This window comes from Callionymus lyra, chromosome 5 (genome assembly GCF_982586985.1).
Source record: "Callionymus lyra chromosome 5, fCalLyr1.hap1.1, whole genome shotgun sequence".
NCBI classification, from domain to species: domain Eukaryota; kingdom Metazoa; phylum Chordata; class Actinopteri; order Syngnathiformes; family Callionymidae; genus Callionymus; species Callionymus lyra.
Window position 1 is genome coordinate 7,188,884 of NC_141822.1, and position 18,643 is coordinate 7,207,526.

The following is an 18,643-nucleotide window of genomic DNA, read 5'->3' on the forward strand; positions in this document are numbered from 1 at the left end:
CTTAAACCTATAACTCTGAAAAACACTCCAAAACACTCAGTTACAATATATTAATAAACAAAGTTAATTTACAGAAGTCTCTGACATGTACACATTGGCAATTTAAAAAGTCTAAAACAAGGAACTGATAAATGATTCAATTGATTACTATTGGGATTGAACTCTTGGAAAATGTTGTTTATGTTTGTCCATTTATTGTGGAGAGAAATGAATATTGCTTGTTCACTGTTCTCTTCTGGCATGAAGTGTGATTTATAATCAGAGCTGACGGATACAAAAATATAAATAAATTATACTTATTAGTTATACTGTATTAAGTAGATAGTAAGAAACAGACAACAGGTAAGATTGTTATAAGTAAAGGGTAAATATGGTCCTAATAAATTTGAAGAAGCATGACAGTGAGAGGACTTTTTTTCATGGATTAGGATGGATGAGTATTCAGGATCTAGTGTTCCTTTACTGGTACAGTTCACGCTAACTGGTGTAAATCAATAACATGATGAGATACAAAATGGATTAATAATTTGGTTTCATGTGGTTATATAAAAAGCTTCACACTGAAATATCTTCTATAAAGAGTTCTTACGATGGCTGTTACTGGTCCATTGCTGCTGCTCACATTTGTGACTTTATGCTCTGCACTGAAGGATTTCCAAGAGCATAACATCTCTGACAAATGCATGAGAGACACAACCTCATTCCTCTGGGAACTGAACCAGGAAAACCCAAAAGAATACAGTGTTGTCAGTAAGTTCACTGCAAAAATTCCTCAGAAACTATTTGACAGGTTGCTTGTTTTAATAAGAATATTTTAAATGTAATTTTATGTTCAAACAAAGATGGAACTACGACAGGTATAGATGATTGTTAGGTGTTTTAGTCATTATTTTTACTCATTATTTAACAAACGTGCTGCCATAAAAAGTCATATAGCTTGTTTCACCAAATAGTGTTCTCTGTTTCCATATGCAAACACAACAAGTTTGTTTAATGTATTTCAAAGTTAAAACTTCTCATGATAAACAACTTTATCAATCTGTGCTTTTTACGTCCATACATATATATTTTCCTAACAGAGAATAAAGTACTTCAAATAATATTAATAGTTTGACATTGAGTGAGCTTCAGCTTCTGCCATGTTCCAAGCTAATTAAAAACCTTCTGATACTGAAACAATTATATGAAATTTCTGTTGCCCAACATGGCCTGTCGAATGTTTTTTTAATTCTATTTTTATACAAAGTCTTTTCCTTCTTAATTAGTGTATGATTCATACGGGAAGATCGGGAGCAACTTCTTAGGCGGCAATGAGGACCAAACTGGCATGATGCAGGAATGCCGCTCTGTCCAAACAACTTCTTTCTCAGGACAATTCTGCAAAGTGTTTTTGAACCAGGTAATTGTACAATTAACTTGATTCCTGTTGTGTTTTCCGTTGCTGTTTATCAGTTTGTTTCAGAATACAGTGACCACATTATTTGACATTTTAAAATAGATGTATTTGGTATTGATACATACAAATATATTTTGATTAAAGTTGTTCTATTGCAGGGAAATGTTTTCTACTTTGTGGGGATTTGTGTTCCAGACTCGTGCAAAGAGAAGGAGGTGCATCAAATGGTGCATGGGGGTAAGATCTTATTGAATTCAACTTTTCTGACATGATAACAACATACGCCAGACATTGAACTCATCACACATCAGATCGAAGCAGTCCATTAAAAAATGCCAAGTATGAAGTCCATCTGCACTTAAAGGACACAGGACATTCTTTTGATGATAGCAATGTACAGCTGCTGGCCAGAGACGAGTGAAAGCCTCCCACTAGTGGCTGACTGTCAATTGTGTCAAAAAAATGTTTTTTCTCTGAAGTTACATTAGCGGGTAACTTAAGCTTCGAGACTTTTGTTTCAGTGAAGTTTACTCAAAAAATACATTGAAAATCAGTGAAAATGAGTGTTACACTGTTGTGAAAGGTGGGGCCCAGAGAGACAGAACGACCACAGGATCGACGGTATCATCATCAACAATATTTCAGACTCAGAACATTTTATTGAGCGTTAACAATGGGCAGTCCCTGGTAGGCGTTACTTTCCCAAAGTTACATGATTTCAAGATAATCGACCATTAGTTCTATCTGTGTTACCAGAACAGAACATATTTTCCACTCCCAATGTTCCGCATCTGGGAGAACTTCAACCTTGTTCCGAGTAAGGTGAGGGACATTGTGACTGAAATAACTATGTTCCCTACTTTGATTGGCCTGTTGGCCTTTTCTGGGTTTGGGATGAGATCCTACCCCAAGTGGAGGAGTTAAAGTACCATGGCTTATTTACATGAGTAAGGGAAGAATGGAGCATGAGATCATCTGCAGTTATTCGGATACTACACCGATCCATGGAGCTAAGCCAAAAGGCAAAGGTCTCTGTATACCGGTCAATCTACGTCACTACCCTCACTTTTGGTCACGGACCGTGGGTATTTAGCAAAAGAACAAGATCACAGGGGCCCGTGTAGGGTGGCTGGGATCTCTTTTAGAGATAGGGTCAGAAGCAAGGTCATCCAGGAGAGATGCGGAGTAAAACCACTGCTCTTCCGCTTAGTTGGGAGTCAGTTGAGGTGGCTTGAGCATCTGATTAGGATAACTCTAGGACATCTCCCTGGTGAGGTGTTCAGGAAATGTTCCAACGGTAGGAGACCAAGGTCTATCCAGGAAATGCTTGAGAGATTATGTCTCTCAGCTGGTCTGGGAACACCTTGGGACGAGGAAAGTCTGGACCTCCCTGCTGCTCCGAACATGGTTAAGGGGAATAATTTCAACATTATAGTCATGGAACTAACAGAGCAAAAGTTAATAGATATTCACCTTTGTTAAGCTACTTCTCTGGTTTAATAAGAATGATCTAGTAGGAATTAGAAGACAAGTTGTCTTGGCTTATTACATTAATATACATGGATGCAAGTCCTTTGCTAACATTGCTAACTCCTGCCTATATATGAGATGAAATGGGTGAAGTGTTACGACATCACTACAAGTAGGTGCATGCAACACAGCGCATTGTACATGAAGGTGATCACACTATTTTTTCATTTGAAGGAATGATGACGTTTAGAGAGGTCTCTCTCATTCCTACTTTACCGTCAATTCTGGTAAATGATTCCAAACGGAGTGTGTTGAGGACGCAATGTTTTACCAAAGTAGTAAATCCAGGGACATCTGGAATCACATGTCTGTAAGTAAAGCCATTTATCTGATATCACCTCAAACTTCTTGTTTCAGTAGTGTACTTGTACTCATGTTCTCCCACAGGGTCCTTTGCTTAATTATAGTAGTAATCCCTCTTGCTGCTACACTGACCACTGCAGTAAAAGACTTTCAAGAGAGCAGAAAGTATGCACCAACTGTAGAACCTACCTCAGTGATCATGAGTCCAACCAATGGAGACAACAATTTGTCAAATTTTGAAAAAAATGCAGATAGTCTCCAAGATTGCGGTAATTTGGCGAGAGCTAACGTTCACATTTATATGAAAGTGTTCTTATTGAGATGTTTGTTTTAAAGAAGTATGTTTGGTTTCTTTTCAGATCACATCAAGGCGAAGCAAAGTTGTTTAAGAAGTTGTTTGCAGCAGTTTCTTCAGGCCTTCTCTCTACAGACAACCACCAAGGGAATCTTCAGCAGGCCTCCCTCGGTGAAAGGGGTCTACAATTCATTGACAGGCATCAGAGCACTCAGCATGATAGGGATCATTTTTGCACATTCATTGAATCATCCTTTGGACACGGTTCTCGGTATGAAAACATCAGCTCTAAAATGTTTCATAGTTGTTCACTATTTTGAGAACAGTATCTCTTCCACCACAGACAACGAAAAGGTGTGGTTCATTGGCCTGAAAACGAACCCACTGGTTTTTTTGACAGGGACTATTAATCTAAGTGCGGATATTTTCCTGCTATTTGGGTGAGTCACCACTCAACTATATGCCTTTCCTTGACACATAAAGCACATTATCTCTGATACAATCAGAGGTTTGGAGGAGAGAAATCAGAAAAGTTCAAAATATCTTGTTTGTTGATGTATCTCCTATGTTAAAATTATTGTGTTTCAGGGGTATGTTAAGTGCCAAAACTCTCCTGAGCTCAATCCAGAGGAACGATGACACCATGAGTGTAGGTCTTGTGGCAGATTACTATCTCAAGAGGATTATAAGGTTGAGTCAGAAAGTCTTTGCTTGCTTTGACATTTCAACCACATTTGTAAATGTTTTTTTCAGGATACAACCCCTCCACATGTTTGTGATTTTATTTGGTGTCGGTTTCACATCTGTGATCAACAAGGGGCCTTACTCGTGGCTAAATGAATATTTTATAAGTTGTGAGAAAAACTGGTGGACTAACCTGCTGCTGGTTAACAATCTCTTCACAATGCCTTTACCTGTAAGTGAACCCAGTCAAACCATTTAAAGATGCCATATTTGTCTACTTATCTAATCAGTGATCTGCTCCACAGTGTCTTCCTTGGACGTGGTACCTCTCTCTTGACATGCAGTGCTTCGCCACAACCCCTCTTCTGATTCTTGCCTATAGAAAGTATGTTTACTTCTTTTATATATATATATATATATATATATATACATATATATATACATATTTATATATATATATATATATATATATATATATATATATATGAATAAAAATAAAAAATAATTTAATTTCATATTTGTTTTCTACCTTTTATCAAACATTTTAATCATCTCAACTCTAATTTTAAAAATGAATTTTACAGATGCAAAGGTGTTTTTGCGGCTTTAGTCGTAGCACTGCTGCTGATGACCATTTTGACTAGTTCCATATTAACGGCACTTCTTCACCTACCGGTGTCTTTGACAGCAACTTGGTAAGTTGAGTTAACTTCTTTAGGCTATCTTTGAATTTTATCTGATGACTTCTCCAATTCAGGCTTTCACCAGACTACGCAAATCTATACTATACGAAACCTTACTCCAGATATGGAACATTTTTAATTGGTTTCTTGTTTGGAATGTACCTGAAAGAGAGGAAGGAAAACCTTTTGAAGAAAAAGGTAGGGCATCATTGAAATACCTCTTTTTCATTGTGAATACATTTGTTACATTTCATCCTGAAATCACACATTAATTATATTATATTTATTCTTTGTTCTTGTAAAGTGGCAAGTTGCTCTTGGATGGACGTGTTCCTTGCTGGCCATGGCTCTAGTGACTGGATTTTACTATGCTCTTGAAGATGCCCCAGACCATCCATCAGCACCCCATGCCATTTACCAGGGACTACACAGACTGGTCTGGGTGACTGCTGTAAGCTGGATCATATTAGCCTGTGAGGAAGGCTATGGAGGTGCTTCTTATTTATCTCAAACTTATTGAATAACAAATCACAAATTTAACAAGTTTGAAGCTATGAATAGTTTGTATAGAACATGGTTCTTTTCTCTCTCTCTCTCTCTCTCTCTATATATATATATATATATATATATATATATATATATAAACATACAGTATATATGTATATGAAACAAATGACTTTGAGAATTAAATGGCTACTAGATCTAGATGTAGTGTTGTAATGCTGTCTTTTTTCCAGGGTACATCATGAACTTCCTGTCACTGAACTTGTGGGTTCCTATTTCAAACCTAAGCTTTGCCTGTTACCTTGTACATCCCATTATTGTGCTCATATACCTTACCCTGCAAGAAACTCCAATCCACTTCTCAGGCATCAACTTAGTAAGTATTTAAATATTCATGTCTATATTTCAATTTTTTTTGTATAATTTCTTCTTCTTTCCAGCTGTATCTTTTCATGGGGAACACACTGCTCAGCTTTATCGTGAGTTATTCTGCAAATGTTCTGGTGGAGAAACCTTTCTCTCTTCTAAAGTGGGGCAGAAAATAAGACTATAAGGATTCAACACTGCTTTTGTAAATGCACCAACCTCTATGCCAAGTCAGAGTTTAATATTTTGTGTTTCTTAGTACATGTACTTTTGTGTGTTTCAAAGGTGAAATGCAGATTCAGTCAGCAGAAGTGCAATTGAGTTGTAATGGTTGTCATCTCTGTAAAACCTATTTGTGCTTAAAGATGTATGCAAATGTTTGTGATTCTTTCCTTACCACATTATTTTTATATTAAATGAAAATAATGGCTTTTAATTGCTTCAAAAACACCCTATCTTAGCCCTGTATGCACTGCTTCTAGATCTGTATTTTTTTCACTTTTTCAATTTAACTAATAAAATGTTTGCCATGGCCTGAGGGCCTTCACAAACAGTTCTACAGTACTGGTAGGATAAAAATTAGATTAGATAGACTTTATTTATCCCTCTGGAGATCTTCTTTGCAAAATTAGATTTCCAGTTCACAGCAGACAGTAGAAGGCACAGAAGTTTCATAAAAGCAAGATCAATTAGTGCAAAGAGTATAGATCAAAGGGGAAAAAAAACAAGATGTCACTCCGCTCCTGCCCCAAAACCCAGAGTTATAAAATATAAAGGCGTGGGTACACCACAGGGATCGTCAGGCGTCTGACGCCGTCAGGCAGTCTCATGTGGTCTGACGTAGTCTGCATCCCGTCCCTCAAAAAAATGCTTCGAAACACAGAAAAGAGATTTCCGACCAAAGTACTACTACTAGCTATGTCAGCCAAAACAAAAGTTTTCGATGAAAACTTTTGTTTGCCATTGCTGGTTATCTAGTGTTTACTATAGTCACTTCCGGTTTATTGTCCTGCACTGATTCGCTAGCTAAACCTAGCACTCGACCAATCAGATTGACCATTGAGTCAGACTGAGACGAAAAAGACTGAACGCGTGCACCCGTCTCCTTTGTCGTCCGACTAGGACTAATTAGGACACCGACTCCAGACTGGGGAAGACACACCACATACATGCAACTCAGTAATAAGTATGGATGTATGTTGAGTGTGTGTGTTGGGGGGGGGGGGGAGACAAAAGTTACCCCGCTCTTAGTATCAAGAGTATATTTACAGTATACTCTATATTTGACTATCTTTTAGCATTAATTAAGTATGGCATATATGTATACAACAATTTTATTTTGAATGGTCTAACAATATACATAATCAGTGTCTACTTATTTTCTAAATACTGAAACGTCTCAGGCCACAAGTTCAGCACTCACAATAACCCCTGCAGTTTTACGGGCCCGTGGATGGTGTAGAAGATGCCGGCATCGGACCTACTCCCACCTGGATATAGGACGCGACAACGGTATGTCAGGCTAAAGGACATCAAGTCTGACACTGTGGTGTGCAGTAGACGAGCACCTAAGGGGACAGTACTAGCCCCTCTCCTCTTCACCATATACACTTTAGATTTCTGCTATAACTCCGAGCTGAGTCTCGTCCGGATGTATGCTGACAACCCTGCAAATTGTTGGATGCATCATAGACAACAGGGAGGATGAGAAAAGGAGTCTGATAAGTGACTTTGTGGCCTGGAGTGAGAGAAACCACTTGCAGCTGAACACCTTAAAGACCAAAGAGCTAGTCTTGGACTTTGGGAGGTCCAGGACAAAGCCACGTCCAGTGTCCACCAGAGGTGACAAGGTGGAGAAAGATGACAACTATAATTACCTTGGTGTGTGGCTGGACAGTAAACTGGACCGGACTGGTACTGCAACACAGACCATGTGTTTAAGAAAGTTCAGAGTACACTACTTCCTGTGGAGGCTCCGATCATTTCACATCTGCAGGAAAGTCTTTGTTTGCATGTTCTATCAGTCTGTGTTGGCCAGTGTCCTGTTTTATGGTGTGGTGTGTTGGGGTGGGAATGTGTCCAAGAGGAGTGTCAACAGTTTGGACAGGTTGATCAGGAGGGCTGGCTCTGTGGTTGGCATGAAGCTGGACTCACTGATGACAGTTGCAGATAGGAGATCTCTGGACAAACTACTGTCCATCATGAATGATGACAGTCTTCCTCTGAACACTGTCATCAGTGAGCAGAGAAGCAGATGGAGCATGAATGCTCCTTCCCAGATGCAACACTAATAGACTAAGGGACTCATTAATTCCTTGTGCTATGAGATTGTTTAATTCTAAGTTAGGGGGCAGGAGCGGAGTGAAAAGATGATTCTATATTAATCTTACTATCCTTTTCTTTGTGTTATTTTTCTTTAATAATGAATGAATAAATGAATGAATCGTTTATTTCGGGCATGACAGTCTGTTTCATATTTCGTCATTTCATCATAGTTCACATAATACATGAATGTCCCGAAAGGGAAAACAGCGGGAGAAACTTGAAGCTTATCTAGTCCCCCCCCCCCATTAACTTTAAAAAATAAAATAAAATAAAAAACTAAGTATAATCACATAGTAAATGGTAAAGAATGACAGTTATAATCATACCTTGAGTTCGAAAATCACAGATAAAGTAATTTCCTAATTTGTAAGAAAACACAGGTATAGTCATATCTTGATTGGTAAATAAAAAACACAGTTATAATCATTTCTTAATTTGTAAGGAAACACTGGTATAGTCATGTCTGGATTGGTAAATAAAAAAAACATTAAAAAAAAAACCCCACAGTTATGGATGCGTCATGACATAATTTAAGACACCGGTAAATTCAAACATTTCTTTGTCTGCGAATCACACCTTAAACTGTAAGAGACCACGGAGGGGTGGGAGCGAAAGACAGAAGAGAAGCCAGTGACACCCCAGGAAGGAATGGTGATCCCCGCCCGAGAACATTTGAATAATTTGATTACAGGAAGACAAATTAGGAACTCTAATCAACGGTTGATCGAGACACAGAGAATTTGAAAGAACAATTCGGCCGGAAAAGACGACCCCTGGGCGGAAAATTTGGCTTAAATACAGAAAGCCTTCTACAGCTCGAGACCATTCCTCCCGGGACTGTCAATCTGTGAATTCGCCAGGATAAGGGGTCCGGTCCGATCGTTATTTGAAGTTTGTATTTTCTATAACTTGAAGCGGCATATAAAGCGACATGTACATACTCTGGATTGTTCATCTTTCTCCACAAATTGAAGTATAAGACTTTGGACAGAAGAGATCACATATGTTGAAGTGGAAGTTGCGGAAGTGGAAGCCAAAACAACTTGCATCCATCCGTCTCTTACCAAGAAATGAAAGACAATTATTGAAGTCCTTCCATCATGCGGACAGACCAAGTTATGAAAAACTCAGTACAAAGGTCTTTGAAACCCTCTTTAAGCACTTTGGTGAGACAAAAGTCTTGTTGGCTTACATCAAGGCTGGACCGCAGATGCTTTTTCTCACCCTCAGGAAGTAGACTGAGATTGATATGGAACAGAACATCAATGTTCAAGAACCCATTCTCCGCTATCCAGATCATGAATATTGTTCAATTGAATGCCCTTTGTTTAGTTTGTATCTATGAAATATTTATATGTAACTTCATTTTAATGTGTCATTTATTTTATGTGATTGTATTTCATTATTTTATTCTGTATTGTGACCACAATCTATCCCATGTTGTGTTCACAACACAGGCAATAAAAGTTTATATTTCTTAGTTATTAACGCTGTTCTGCTCACTGCATGCAAGTCATAGTATGCAATCGTTACCAGGGGATAAGACCAGTGGAGGTGGAGAACAGAATAAGACAAATCAAATCACAAAAGCCAGAAGAAGCTCTATGGCAGGGGTCTCCAACCTTTTTTTGCACTGCGTATCAGTTTAATGTAGGCATTATATTCACAGGCCAACCTTCATAGGAGCGAGATCATGGTAGCGTCGTGGATTTGGCTATGAAAAGATGATCAACTGTTACTGAGAGCTTCTTCGCTTATCATCTGAATATCAGTGCAGACAACCTATATAGAGGAGCAGTCCACCAGGAGTGGGGGTTGTCGTAACCATGGCTTCCCAGATTTGGGCCAAGTTCAGATGTCCTGTCGCAGACAGCAAAGAGAACATCAAGTGTCTAATCTGGTTCATTTCTCTCAGAAAAGTGTTGCAATTAAAGTTGTTTTGGTATACAGAGGTTTATTTATATTATATAAATGTATTAATCAAGAGATTATAGTCATATGAAAATGCTTATTACGGGAATAAAATCGTAGGAAAAATACTTTATTACGAGATTAAAATCTTGCACAATGGGAAAATTGGCAATAAAAAGGTTCGATTTTTTTTTTTTCATTGTTAAACACATTGAAGGGCGAGACTTCCAGGATTGATGTGGTTGTGGTAAAAAATGTATAATCTCCAGAAAAACAAAGGGTTTAAGTGGTTTAAGATTATTCTCTACAAACAGACACACACTGATGATAGGTCCAATATATATTTGAAAGATACTCAAATCAACACATTTGTCATGTTTTCCATGATATGTTTCTGGTCTTATTCTATGATTCCTGTTGACGCTGGGAGGTTGTTCGGCCAAAGATGATCAATGATTAAGTGCCAACTTCTTTCTTTTAAAAAGGAGGATCTCTTCTCTTACCAGAATATCGTGTCTCCTGACAATGTTGGCTTCCTCCCATGTAAAATGATCAAAACATGATGTATGGTAGAAGATGCTTCGCTTTGTGGAGAAAGATGGACAATCAGAGTGTGTCACGGGTTCACCGCTCCAAGTCAAACAAAATACAAGCTTTACGATCGCGACCGGACACACTTTCTCCCGGCGACTGTATAGGTCAATAGCCCCAGGAGAAAATTTCCCGATCTGTAGAAACATCGCTATATTTAAGGCAAATTTCCCGCCCAGGGTGTCGTTCTTTCCGGCCAAATGGTCCTTTCAAGTTCCCTGTGTCCCGATCCCCCATTGAGAGAACTTCCTAATTTGTTTTCTTGTAATTTTATCATTAAAATGTTCTCGGGTGGGGATTATCTTCTTTTCCGTCTACTTAAATCAATGCTAAAAGATAATCAAAATATAAAGTATAAATTACTCGCTTCATCTAAGAGCTTAAACATTTGAATACACATTCACAAACAACATTTCACTCTAGACTGACACACTGTTTCAAGACAAGCTTGGAACAGAATTAGAGATACGACACCGGTCATTTAAAAACATCTGTTTATCTGCCAATCACACCTTAAATCATAGATCAAAGAACGAGGCAAGACAAACCCGGGAGGGGGGGCTGGAAGACGGAGGCCCCCACCCGAGAAAATTAGTTAGGATGTCTTCTCTGCGGGTGATTGGGACACAGGGAGCTTGAAGGAACCATTTGGCGAGGGGGAGAGGACCTCCCGGCCCAGAAATATCGCAGTGTTTCTACAGTTCGGGACCTCTTCTCCCGGGGCTATTGACCTGTATAGTTGCTGGAATAAAGTACGTCCGATCGATCGTAAAGCTTGTATTTTGTTTGACTTGAAGCGGCGAATAAACGAGCCGTGACACTCTGAATTGACCATCTTTCTCTACAAAGTAGAGCATTAAGAACCGGAACAGGAAGTGACGGCGTGTTGGAACGACTGGAACGGACTCCTGTTTTGAACGTTTTAAGATGGACCTTGTACAAGGTCTACCAGTTATGCTTACCCAAGTGCAATAGTGTATGAATACAATGGCCAATGAGACAAAAACGTATTCAATGTATTGTAGTGCTCCCAAAAAAAGAGACAGCGTGTGAGAACTTTACCAATTTTATTTATAATGCTGAACAGGTTGCTATGGGCCACAGCCAACGGCAAAAAAACGATGAAGCCACGCTTCATCTGTCCATCTTCTTCTTCACGAACCAAAACTTGCGATGCCTTGACGGGCCTCAGTAATATCCCAACTTAAACCATTAACTCTGAAAAACACTCCAAAACAGTTACAATATATTAATGAATAATGTTAATTTACAGAAGTCTTTGGCATGTACAAAATGTCCAGTTATTATATCTGTTTAATGAAATATCTTGTGGAGAGAAATGAATATTGTTAGTTCACTGTTCTCTTCTGGCATGAAGTGTGATTTATAATCTGACAGATAAAAAAATTATACTTTATTATAATTATACTTATTAGTTAACTGTATTAAGTAGATAGTAAGAAACACACAACAGGTAAGATTGTTAATAGTAAAGGGTAAATATGGTCCTAATAAATATGAAGAAGCATGACACCGAGAGGACTTTTTTTCATGGATTAAGATGGATGAGTATTCAGGATCTAGTGTTCTATTACTGGCACAGTCCATGCTAACTGGTGTAAATCAATAACATGATGAGATACACAAAGGAATAATAACTGGGTTTCATGTGGTTAAATAAAAAGCTTCACACTGAAATATCTTCTACAAAGAGTTCTTACGATGGCTGTGACTGGTCCATTGCTGCTGCTCACATTTGTGACTTTATGCTCTGCACTGAAGGATTTCCAAGAGCATAACATCTCTGACAAATGCATGAGAGACACAACCTCATTCCTCTGGGAGCTGAACCAGGAAAACCCAAAAGAATACAGTGTTGTCAGTAAGTTCACTGCAAAAAGTCCTCAGAAACTATTTGACAGGTTGCTTGTTTTAATAAGAATATTTTAAATGTAATTTTATATTCAAACAAAAATGTAACTACGACAGATATAGATGACTGCTATGTGTTTTATTCATTATTTTGACTCCTTATTTAGTAAACGTGCTGCCATAAAAAGTCAGATAGCTTGTTTCATAACTTAGTGTTCTCTGTTTCCATATGCAAACGAAACACGTTTTTTGAAGGTATTTCAAAGTTACAACTTCTCATGATAAGCAACTTTATCAATATGTGCTTTCGACGTCTATACATATATATTTTCCTAACAGAGAATAAAGTACTTCAAATAATAGTTATAGTTTGACATTGAGTGAGGAAGTCTGCATACCTATGTGAGTTAAAGTGTGTTTGTAAAAAATATATTAGTTACAAGCTTAATTATGTGCATTTCAATTATCTATTTGAATTATTGAAATTTTGGTAATAGTTTTCTAATGACATTTTTTTAAGGAACTGCTTACTACCAATGCAATACAAAAACAATTACATTTTCAATATCTTTTTCACGAATTGTTCACAATTTAAATGGACTTTAAAAATTGACTATGTATCCTTTTGTGAATGTTACATCTCTACAGTGTTTGATTCATTTGGAAAGATAGGAAGCAACATAAAAGGAGGCAACATCAACCAACCAGGCTTGATTTCGGAATGTCGCTCTGCCCACGCGACTTCCTTCTCTGGACAATACTGCCAAGTTTTTCAGAAACAGGTAATTATACAAAACAGCAGAAAATAACAGTAAGTGGTGTAAAATTACACATATTACTTGCACAGGGAGTAGAATCTATTAACTTGTTTCTTTTTTTTTTTATTCAACTTAGGAAACTATAAATCAAACATTTCTGGATCTTCTAAAATTGTTTTTTCACTGCAGGGAGAATTATTCTATTTTGTGGGGATTTGTGTTCCTGACTCCTGTAAAGATACAGAGGTAAACACGCTGGTGATTGAAGGTAAGTTGACAAACCTATGACATGAATTAACCCCAACATTTTGTTTGAGTAAGAATGAATTTAAAGCGATTTGTTTCAAGCATGCATGAGATTTTGATTCTGTTTGATTTCAAGAACGACTCAAGTTCGGAGAGTTACCCCTCATTCCTCTTTTACCATCAATACTGGTTAACAATTCTACGCTAGATGTGGTGAAGACAAGTTGTTTTTCCACTGCAATTGATTCAGATGCTTTCGGAATCACTTGTCTGTAAGTATAAAATGTGATTATTGTAGAAAATAAGTTGGATGGTTTTAAAATATATCTTCATATTCATTGTTATTTACCCACATGCATACTGTCACCAACGAGTGGACTTTCGTCTGTCTGTCTAAAAATATCTTAGCCCTTAACCATATCTCCGCTCACTTACATTTGAGGCCTCTCCAGTTACCATACTTTCACAAAGAGGAATCATTCATTTCATACATCTTAATTTAACGTAATTAGTTTAACGAATTGATTATATTTTCTCTCCCAGGGTCCTATGTTGTGTTTTGGTTGCCCTTCCTCTCGTTGCAACACTGATTACTGCTGTGCTGAATGAGCATATGAGAAGAAAACTTCTGTCAGCAGAGGAACCTTCCTCCTTGGACAAAGAGCAAATTCATGGACATATAAGCGTGAACGATTCCTCAAATTCTGGAAAGATTAAATGCAGATTAAGAGAAGACGGTAAATTAGAAAAAATCCGCCTAGAAATGGTTATTTGTGAATAGAGATATATAAAGATGTTCTTTTTATTAATGTAGTAATTCATTGCCTTTTTTAAGTTGCCTTTTTGTTAACGTTTCTCCATCGACAAATGAAACTTAGCCGTTCATGGGACTCCTGCTGAGAGATATATAAAGCAAAACAAACCGTTCTAGAGTCATGACAAAATATATATATATTTGACATCAGAAACCACAAATTGAATGTGAGATGTAACGTAACGTTAGGACACCAGGGGTCAAAACAAAACTGAAACATTGTCAGGAAAATAGTTCAATTTATGCAAAAGTGCTTTTATGTTGTCACCTGATCGTCTATGTTTCGAAGGATTGGCCAAAAGTTCGAACCAGTAACTGTGTTCTTTTTGGGTATTGTCTGGTGGCACTTTATTGGCAATTATTTAAATACAAATATTTGAATGGTTAAGAAAAATTACAATAATTCTAAAATTTAAATATGTAAATGTTCTGATGCCACTTATCTTCTACCATACTTCGGCAATTTATCATAATAATCTAGGCCTGCCAAGCTGCCCTGCGTAATTTATTTAAAATTTTTAATTAAATGTTCAACTTTTTAAATGTTCTCTTTTCTTCTTTTTTTTGGGAAGATACTGATATGATTTGATATTATTTATTCTGGCACAAAGTATATATTGATATTCTTTACTAGTGCATTGTACTGTAAAATTGCTGATCTCACCTTTGTTTCAAAGCAGTTTTGACTGTAATTTTTTTTTAAGATGACAAGGAAAAGAAGCCGGGTTTCCTACGTCGTTGTTTGCAGCAGTTTCTTCAGGCCTTCTCTCTACAGACAACAACTAAGGGAATCTTCAGCACCCCTGTCAAGAATAACTACACATCCTTGAACGGCGTCCGAGCACTTAGTATGTTATGGATCATCTATGGACATACTATGGAAACTGTACCCATTGACTATATCGGTAGGATTGGGTTTTCGGATTAAAAAGTTGCTTTTTTCAAACATTTATCTTTGAATCACAGATAACAGCAAGATATTTCTAGCATCTTTGAAGATTAACCCCCCCATATATACCTTCGGTCCGGACACTTTTTTGCTTTTGGGGTGAGGCACCATCCACCATATATGTATTGAACTCATGAAAGCTATAATGTTGTCTTTTTATTTCAGGGGTTTGTTAAGTGCCAGAAGTCTTCTGAGCTTAATCCAGAGGAACGATGACACCATGAGTCTAGGTCTTGTGGCAGATTACTTCTTCAAGAGGATCAGAAGGTTAGACTTTGAAAAAAAAAGAAGAGAAAAATTCATAAAAGAATTGTGAAGTGATGCTTATGCTTTACTTACTACTTTAATGTCGTTACAGGATACAGCCCCTCCATATATTTGTTATTTTACTTCATGTTGGCGTCTTTTCTGTCTTCAATGAGGGACCTTATGGCCTGATATTGCGTGTAACCCAATTACAATGTGACACATTTTGGACAAACTTTTTGTTGATAAACAATCTATTGCCAAAAAGTTTATCTGTAAGTCAGTCCATCAAAACTGTCAATGATTTCTTATCTATCTTTTTAATTCATTTTTACTTTTCATTAACTGTAACTACATTTTCACCCTTGTCACCAATTCTCCTAAGTGTCTTCCTTGGACATGGTACATCCCGGTTGACTTTCAGTGTTTCATCACAACTCCTCTGCTCATTCTTGCCTACAGAAGGTATGTTTGATTCTTTATTCATATATTGTCAGAAATATTGGATTCTCTATTTGCTTTCTACATAATGTGTTCTATTAAAGGTTTAAATCAATCATTACAATTGTTTTGTAAAAAATGTAATTAATTTAAGCTCATGATATTGACTATTATTTTTATTTTTCAACAATGATAATGTTTTCTTTTTCAGAAAAAAAGCTGTGTTTGTTTTTTTGTGTGTTGCCCTGATGATGATGACCATTGTGAGTGCAATTGTCGTGTTGGCGGCTTATGTTCAGTGAGTCTTTCAGAGCTGTTTGTAATATAAAATAATATTTAGATTCAACTCAATTATACAAAAATAATATCCTTATATCAATGTCGTGTGTGTCATTACAGGTCAAAGGAGGAGTATATTGAATTGTACTATGTCAAACCTTATTTCAGATATGGACCATTTTTGATTGGAATCATGTTTGGAATGTACCTCACAATAAGAAAGAAAAACCTTTTAAAGAAAAATGTAGGTTGTGATTGGAAATATTGTTACTATTTTAACCGAATGTTTATCTTTAAATAACCTTTATTTTATGTATCAATGTAGTGGCAGGTAGCCCTTGGATGGATATGCTCATTGTCAGTCCTGGCTATGGTGGGGGGACTCACCGTTGACCTTGAAAAAATCGCAGGGACTCCATCAGTAACCTTTATAATTCACCAAGGACTATTCAGGACACTATGGGCGATGGCTCTCACCTGGGTCATATTAGCCTGTGAGGAAGGCTTTGGAGGTACTTAAAGGCAGTTTCCCTGCAAACTACCTTGCTCTCTACTAGTCATCTACAGTCAAGATCCCAGTGGTATGAATAAGGAAAGTTTTTTTTATAGGTAATGTACGCGTTAGCTAAGGCCAGTACATAAAGAGTAGTACAGCGGTTCAATAAGCTTCATCAGCTCATCGTTACACACAGTCCAATGACCTAATATGTTGGGTCAGAGCATACATTCATCTGGTACAGTGATCACACCAGATTGTAATTAATATTAGTATATTAATCCATATCAAACATCTTTAGGGAAACTTAGGATAGATAGCCTTTAGTAGAAACTTGTCACAGGTGGAGTGTCCGAGCAGCCAAAAGCAGAAACAGTCCAATCCAAAACAGGCTACAACTTGGGCAACAACATTATCCAAAATCCAGAACACAGGAGGCAGGAGCACGGCTGTAATGGCACTTCGATTGGTAAACTAAAGAAAACGCTGACAACGTCAGGAACAGTCTCAGGAATCCAAGAGTCAAATACTCAGACATCCCTTTAGAAGCCTATGAAGAGTGAACAGAGTGCAGCCAAACCTGGCCGGGAGATGCAATAAACTGGAACTCTTTCTGCTTTGGAGCTCCTTTAGTAGGGAGAGAGACCGCAGCTAAACATCTCAGTTGTGTGAACCTGCCTCCTGCTACCAAGGTAGAACAAACAACCCCAGAATAGGAAGCAAACTAGTACAATTAAAAAATATTTACAAGGATCATGACAGTACCCCACACAAACTTTCTTTTGAAAATGTTTATCTAATTGAATTCTTGTTTTTCTTTTTCAGCAAAAGTGAAGATATTAATATTTTAATGTGTTTCAAGGTTATATCATGAGCTTCCTTTCACTGAAGTTCTGGGTTCCCATTTCAAACCTGTGCTACGCCTGCTACCTAATTCATCCCTTCATCATTATGATATACGTTTTTCTACAAGAAACTCCAATCCACTATTTAGAAATCAACTTCGTAAGTGCTTGTTTGGAAAACACAACAAATGAACATATGTATTTCTAACAGTCTGTTCCGTCTTCCTCTAGATGTATTTCTATTGTGGTCACGTAGTGCTCTCCATTGTCCTGGCCTATGTTTTGACTGTGCTGGTGGAGAAACCTTTTGTTCTTCTCAAGTGTAAGTGAAAATAGAACAGGTGGACCAAGGTGTGTGAATTTATATATTTCATGTGTGAAGCATTTAAGCTCTTTCGGTTCTAACGCACTGTTCAATAAAGACTGAACTATACCCGTCTCTGCACTTCCCTTCTTGCCACATTGGTCGAGGCAGATGGAAAACATCCTATCCCAAGAAGATGCATTTTCAGCAGCCGATCGCTACTTTAGGTTTTGGCACAGCAATCCTATGTCAGCATATGAAGGATCTTTTCAACCTGCGAGGAATTGCTGCAGATGACTCCAGCTATTATTTGCCGCCATGTTGCATCAGCAACAAACCCAACGGATAGTGTAGATTGTCCTTGATCCACCTCACCGTGGAAAATATGCTGCACTCAAGCATCTTCTACTATGAACATTTTTGTTAGACTTTGGTTGACAAAAGAGACCTTTTCCTCCTGTAAAAACTGATCTCTCTGCAAACAGCTCTGTTCTAAGGTTGAGTGCAGCTAACTGTAAAGCATAGGCAAGACACATTTGGAACCAGGTCTGTGCAAATGGATGCAAACGTGACTTTGTTGTAACATCCATTACAGTTCCTATTGAGTAAGATTTTCTGTGTTCTAATGGATTCTTAGTAGATGTTGCTTAATGACAGTCTGATCGATGCTTTGTCCTAGTTTTTAATGTTGACTGGGATACCCGGACCATTAACTCCTGCTTGTTTCGCCTTTGGGAAGGGGTAGGAAAACATTAACACTCAAAGAGCCAGCACATATCGTGCAAAGGTTTGTTTATTGCACCAC

At 37.6% G+C, this 18,643-nt stretch overlaps 2 protein-coding genes across 2 annotated transcripts; both read left to right on the forward strand.

Annotated features, from left to right (window-relative positions):
* Positions 1-632: 632 nt before the first annotated feature.
* LOC148079176 (O-acyltransferase like protein-like) lies at positions 633-6,202 on the forward strand. Its single transcript, XM_087792266.1, has 15 exons — positions 633-750; positions 1,266-1,399; positions 1,555-1,633; positions 3,101-3,236; positions 3,314-3,498; positions 3,589-3,795; positions 3,868-3,964; positions 4,113-4,214; positions 4,278-4,440; positions 4,514-4,593; positions 4,793-4,903; positions 4,966-5,089; positions 5,196-5,382; positions 5,629-5,771; positions 5,836-6,202. The coding sequence occupies exons 1-15, from the start codon at positions 684-686 to the stop codon at positions 5,938-5,940; spliced, it is 1,920 nt and encodes a 639-aa protein (XP_087648392.1). The 5' UTR covers positions 633-683; the 3' UTR covers positions 5,941-6,202.
* Positions 6,203-12,329: 6,127 nt separating this feature from the next.
* On the forward strand, positions 12,330-17,967 carry LOC148079177 (O-acyltransferase like protein-like). Its single transcript, XM_087792416.1, has 15 exons — positions 12,330-12,470; positions 13,109-13,242; positions 13,408-13,486; positions 13,601-13,736; positions 14,008-14,201; positions 14,983-15,183; positions 15,245-15,326; positions 15,393-15,494; positions 15,586-15,748; positions 15,859-15,938; positions 16,126-16,212; positions 16,314-16,437; positions 16,519-16,705; positions 17,552-17,694; positions 17,766-17,967. The coding sequence occupies exons 1-15, from the start codon at positions 12,404-12,406 to the stop codon at positions 17,862-17,864; spliced, it is 1,878 nt and encodes a 625-aa protein (XP_087648542.1). The 5' UTR covers positions 12,330-12,403; the 3' UTR covers positions 17,865-17,967.
* Positions 17,968-18,643: the final 676 nt, after the last annotated feature.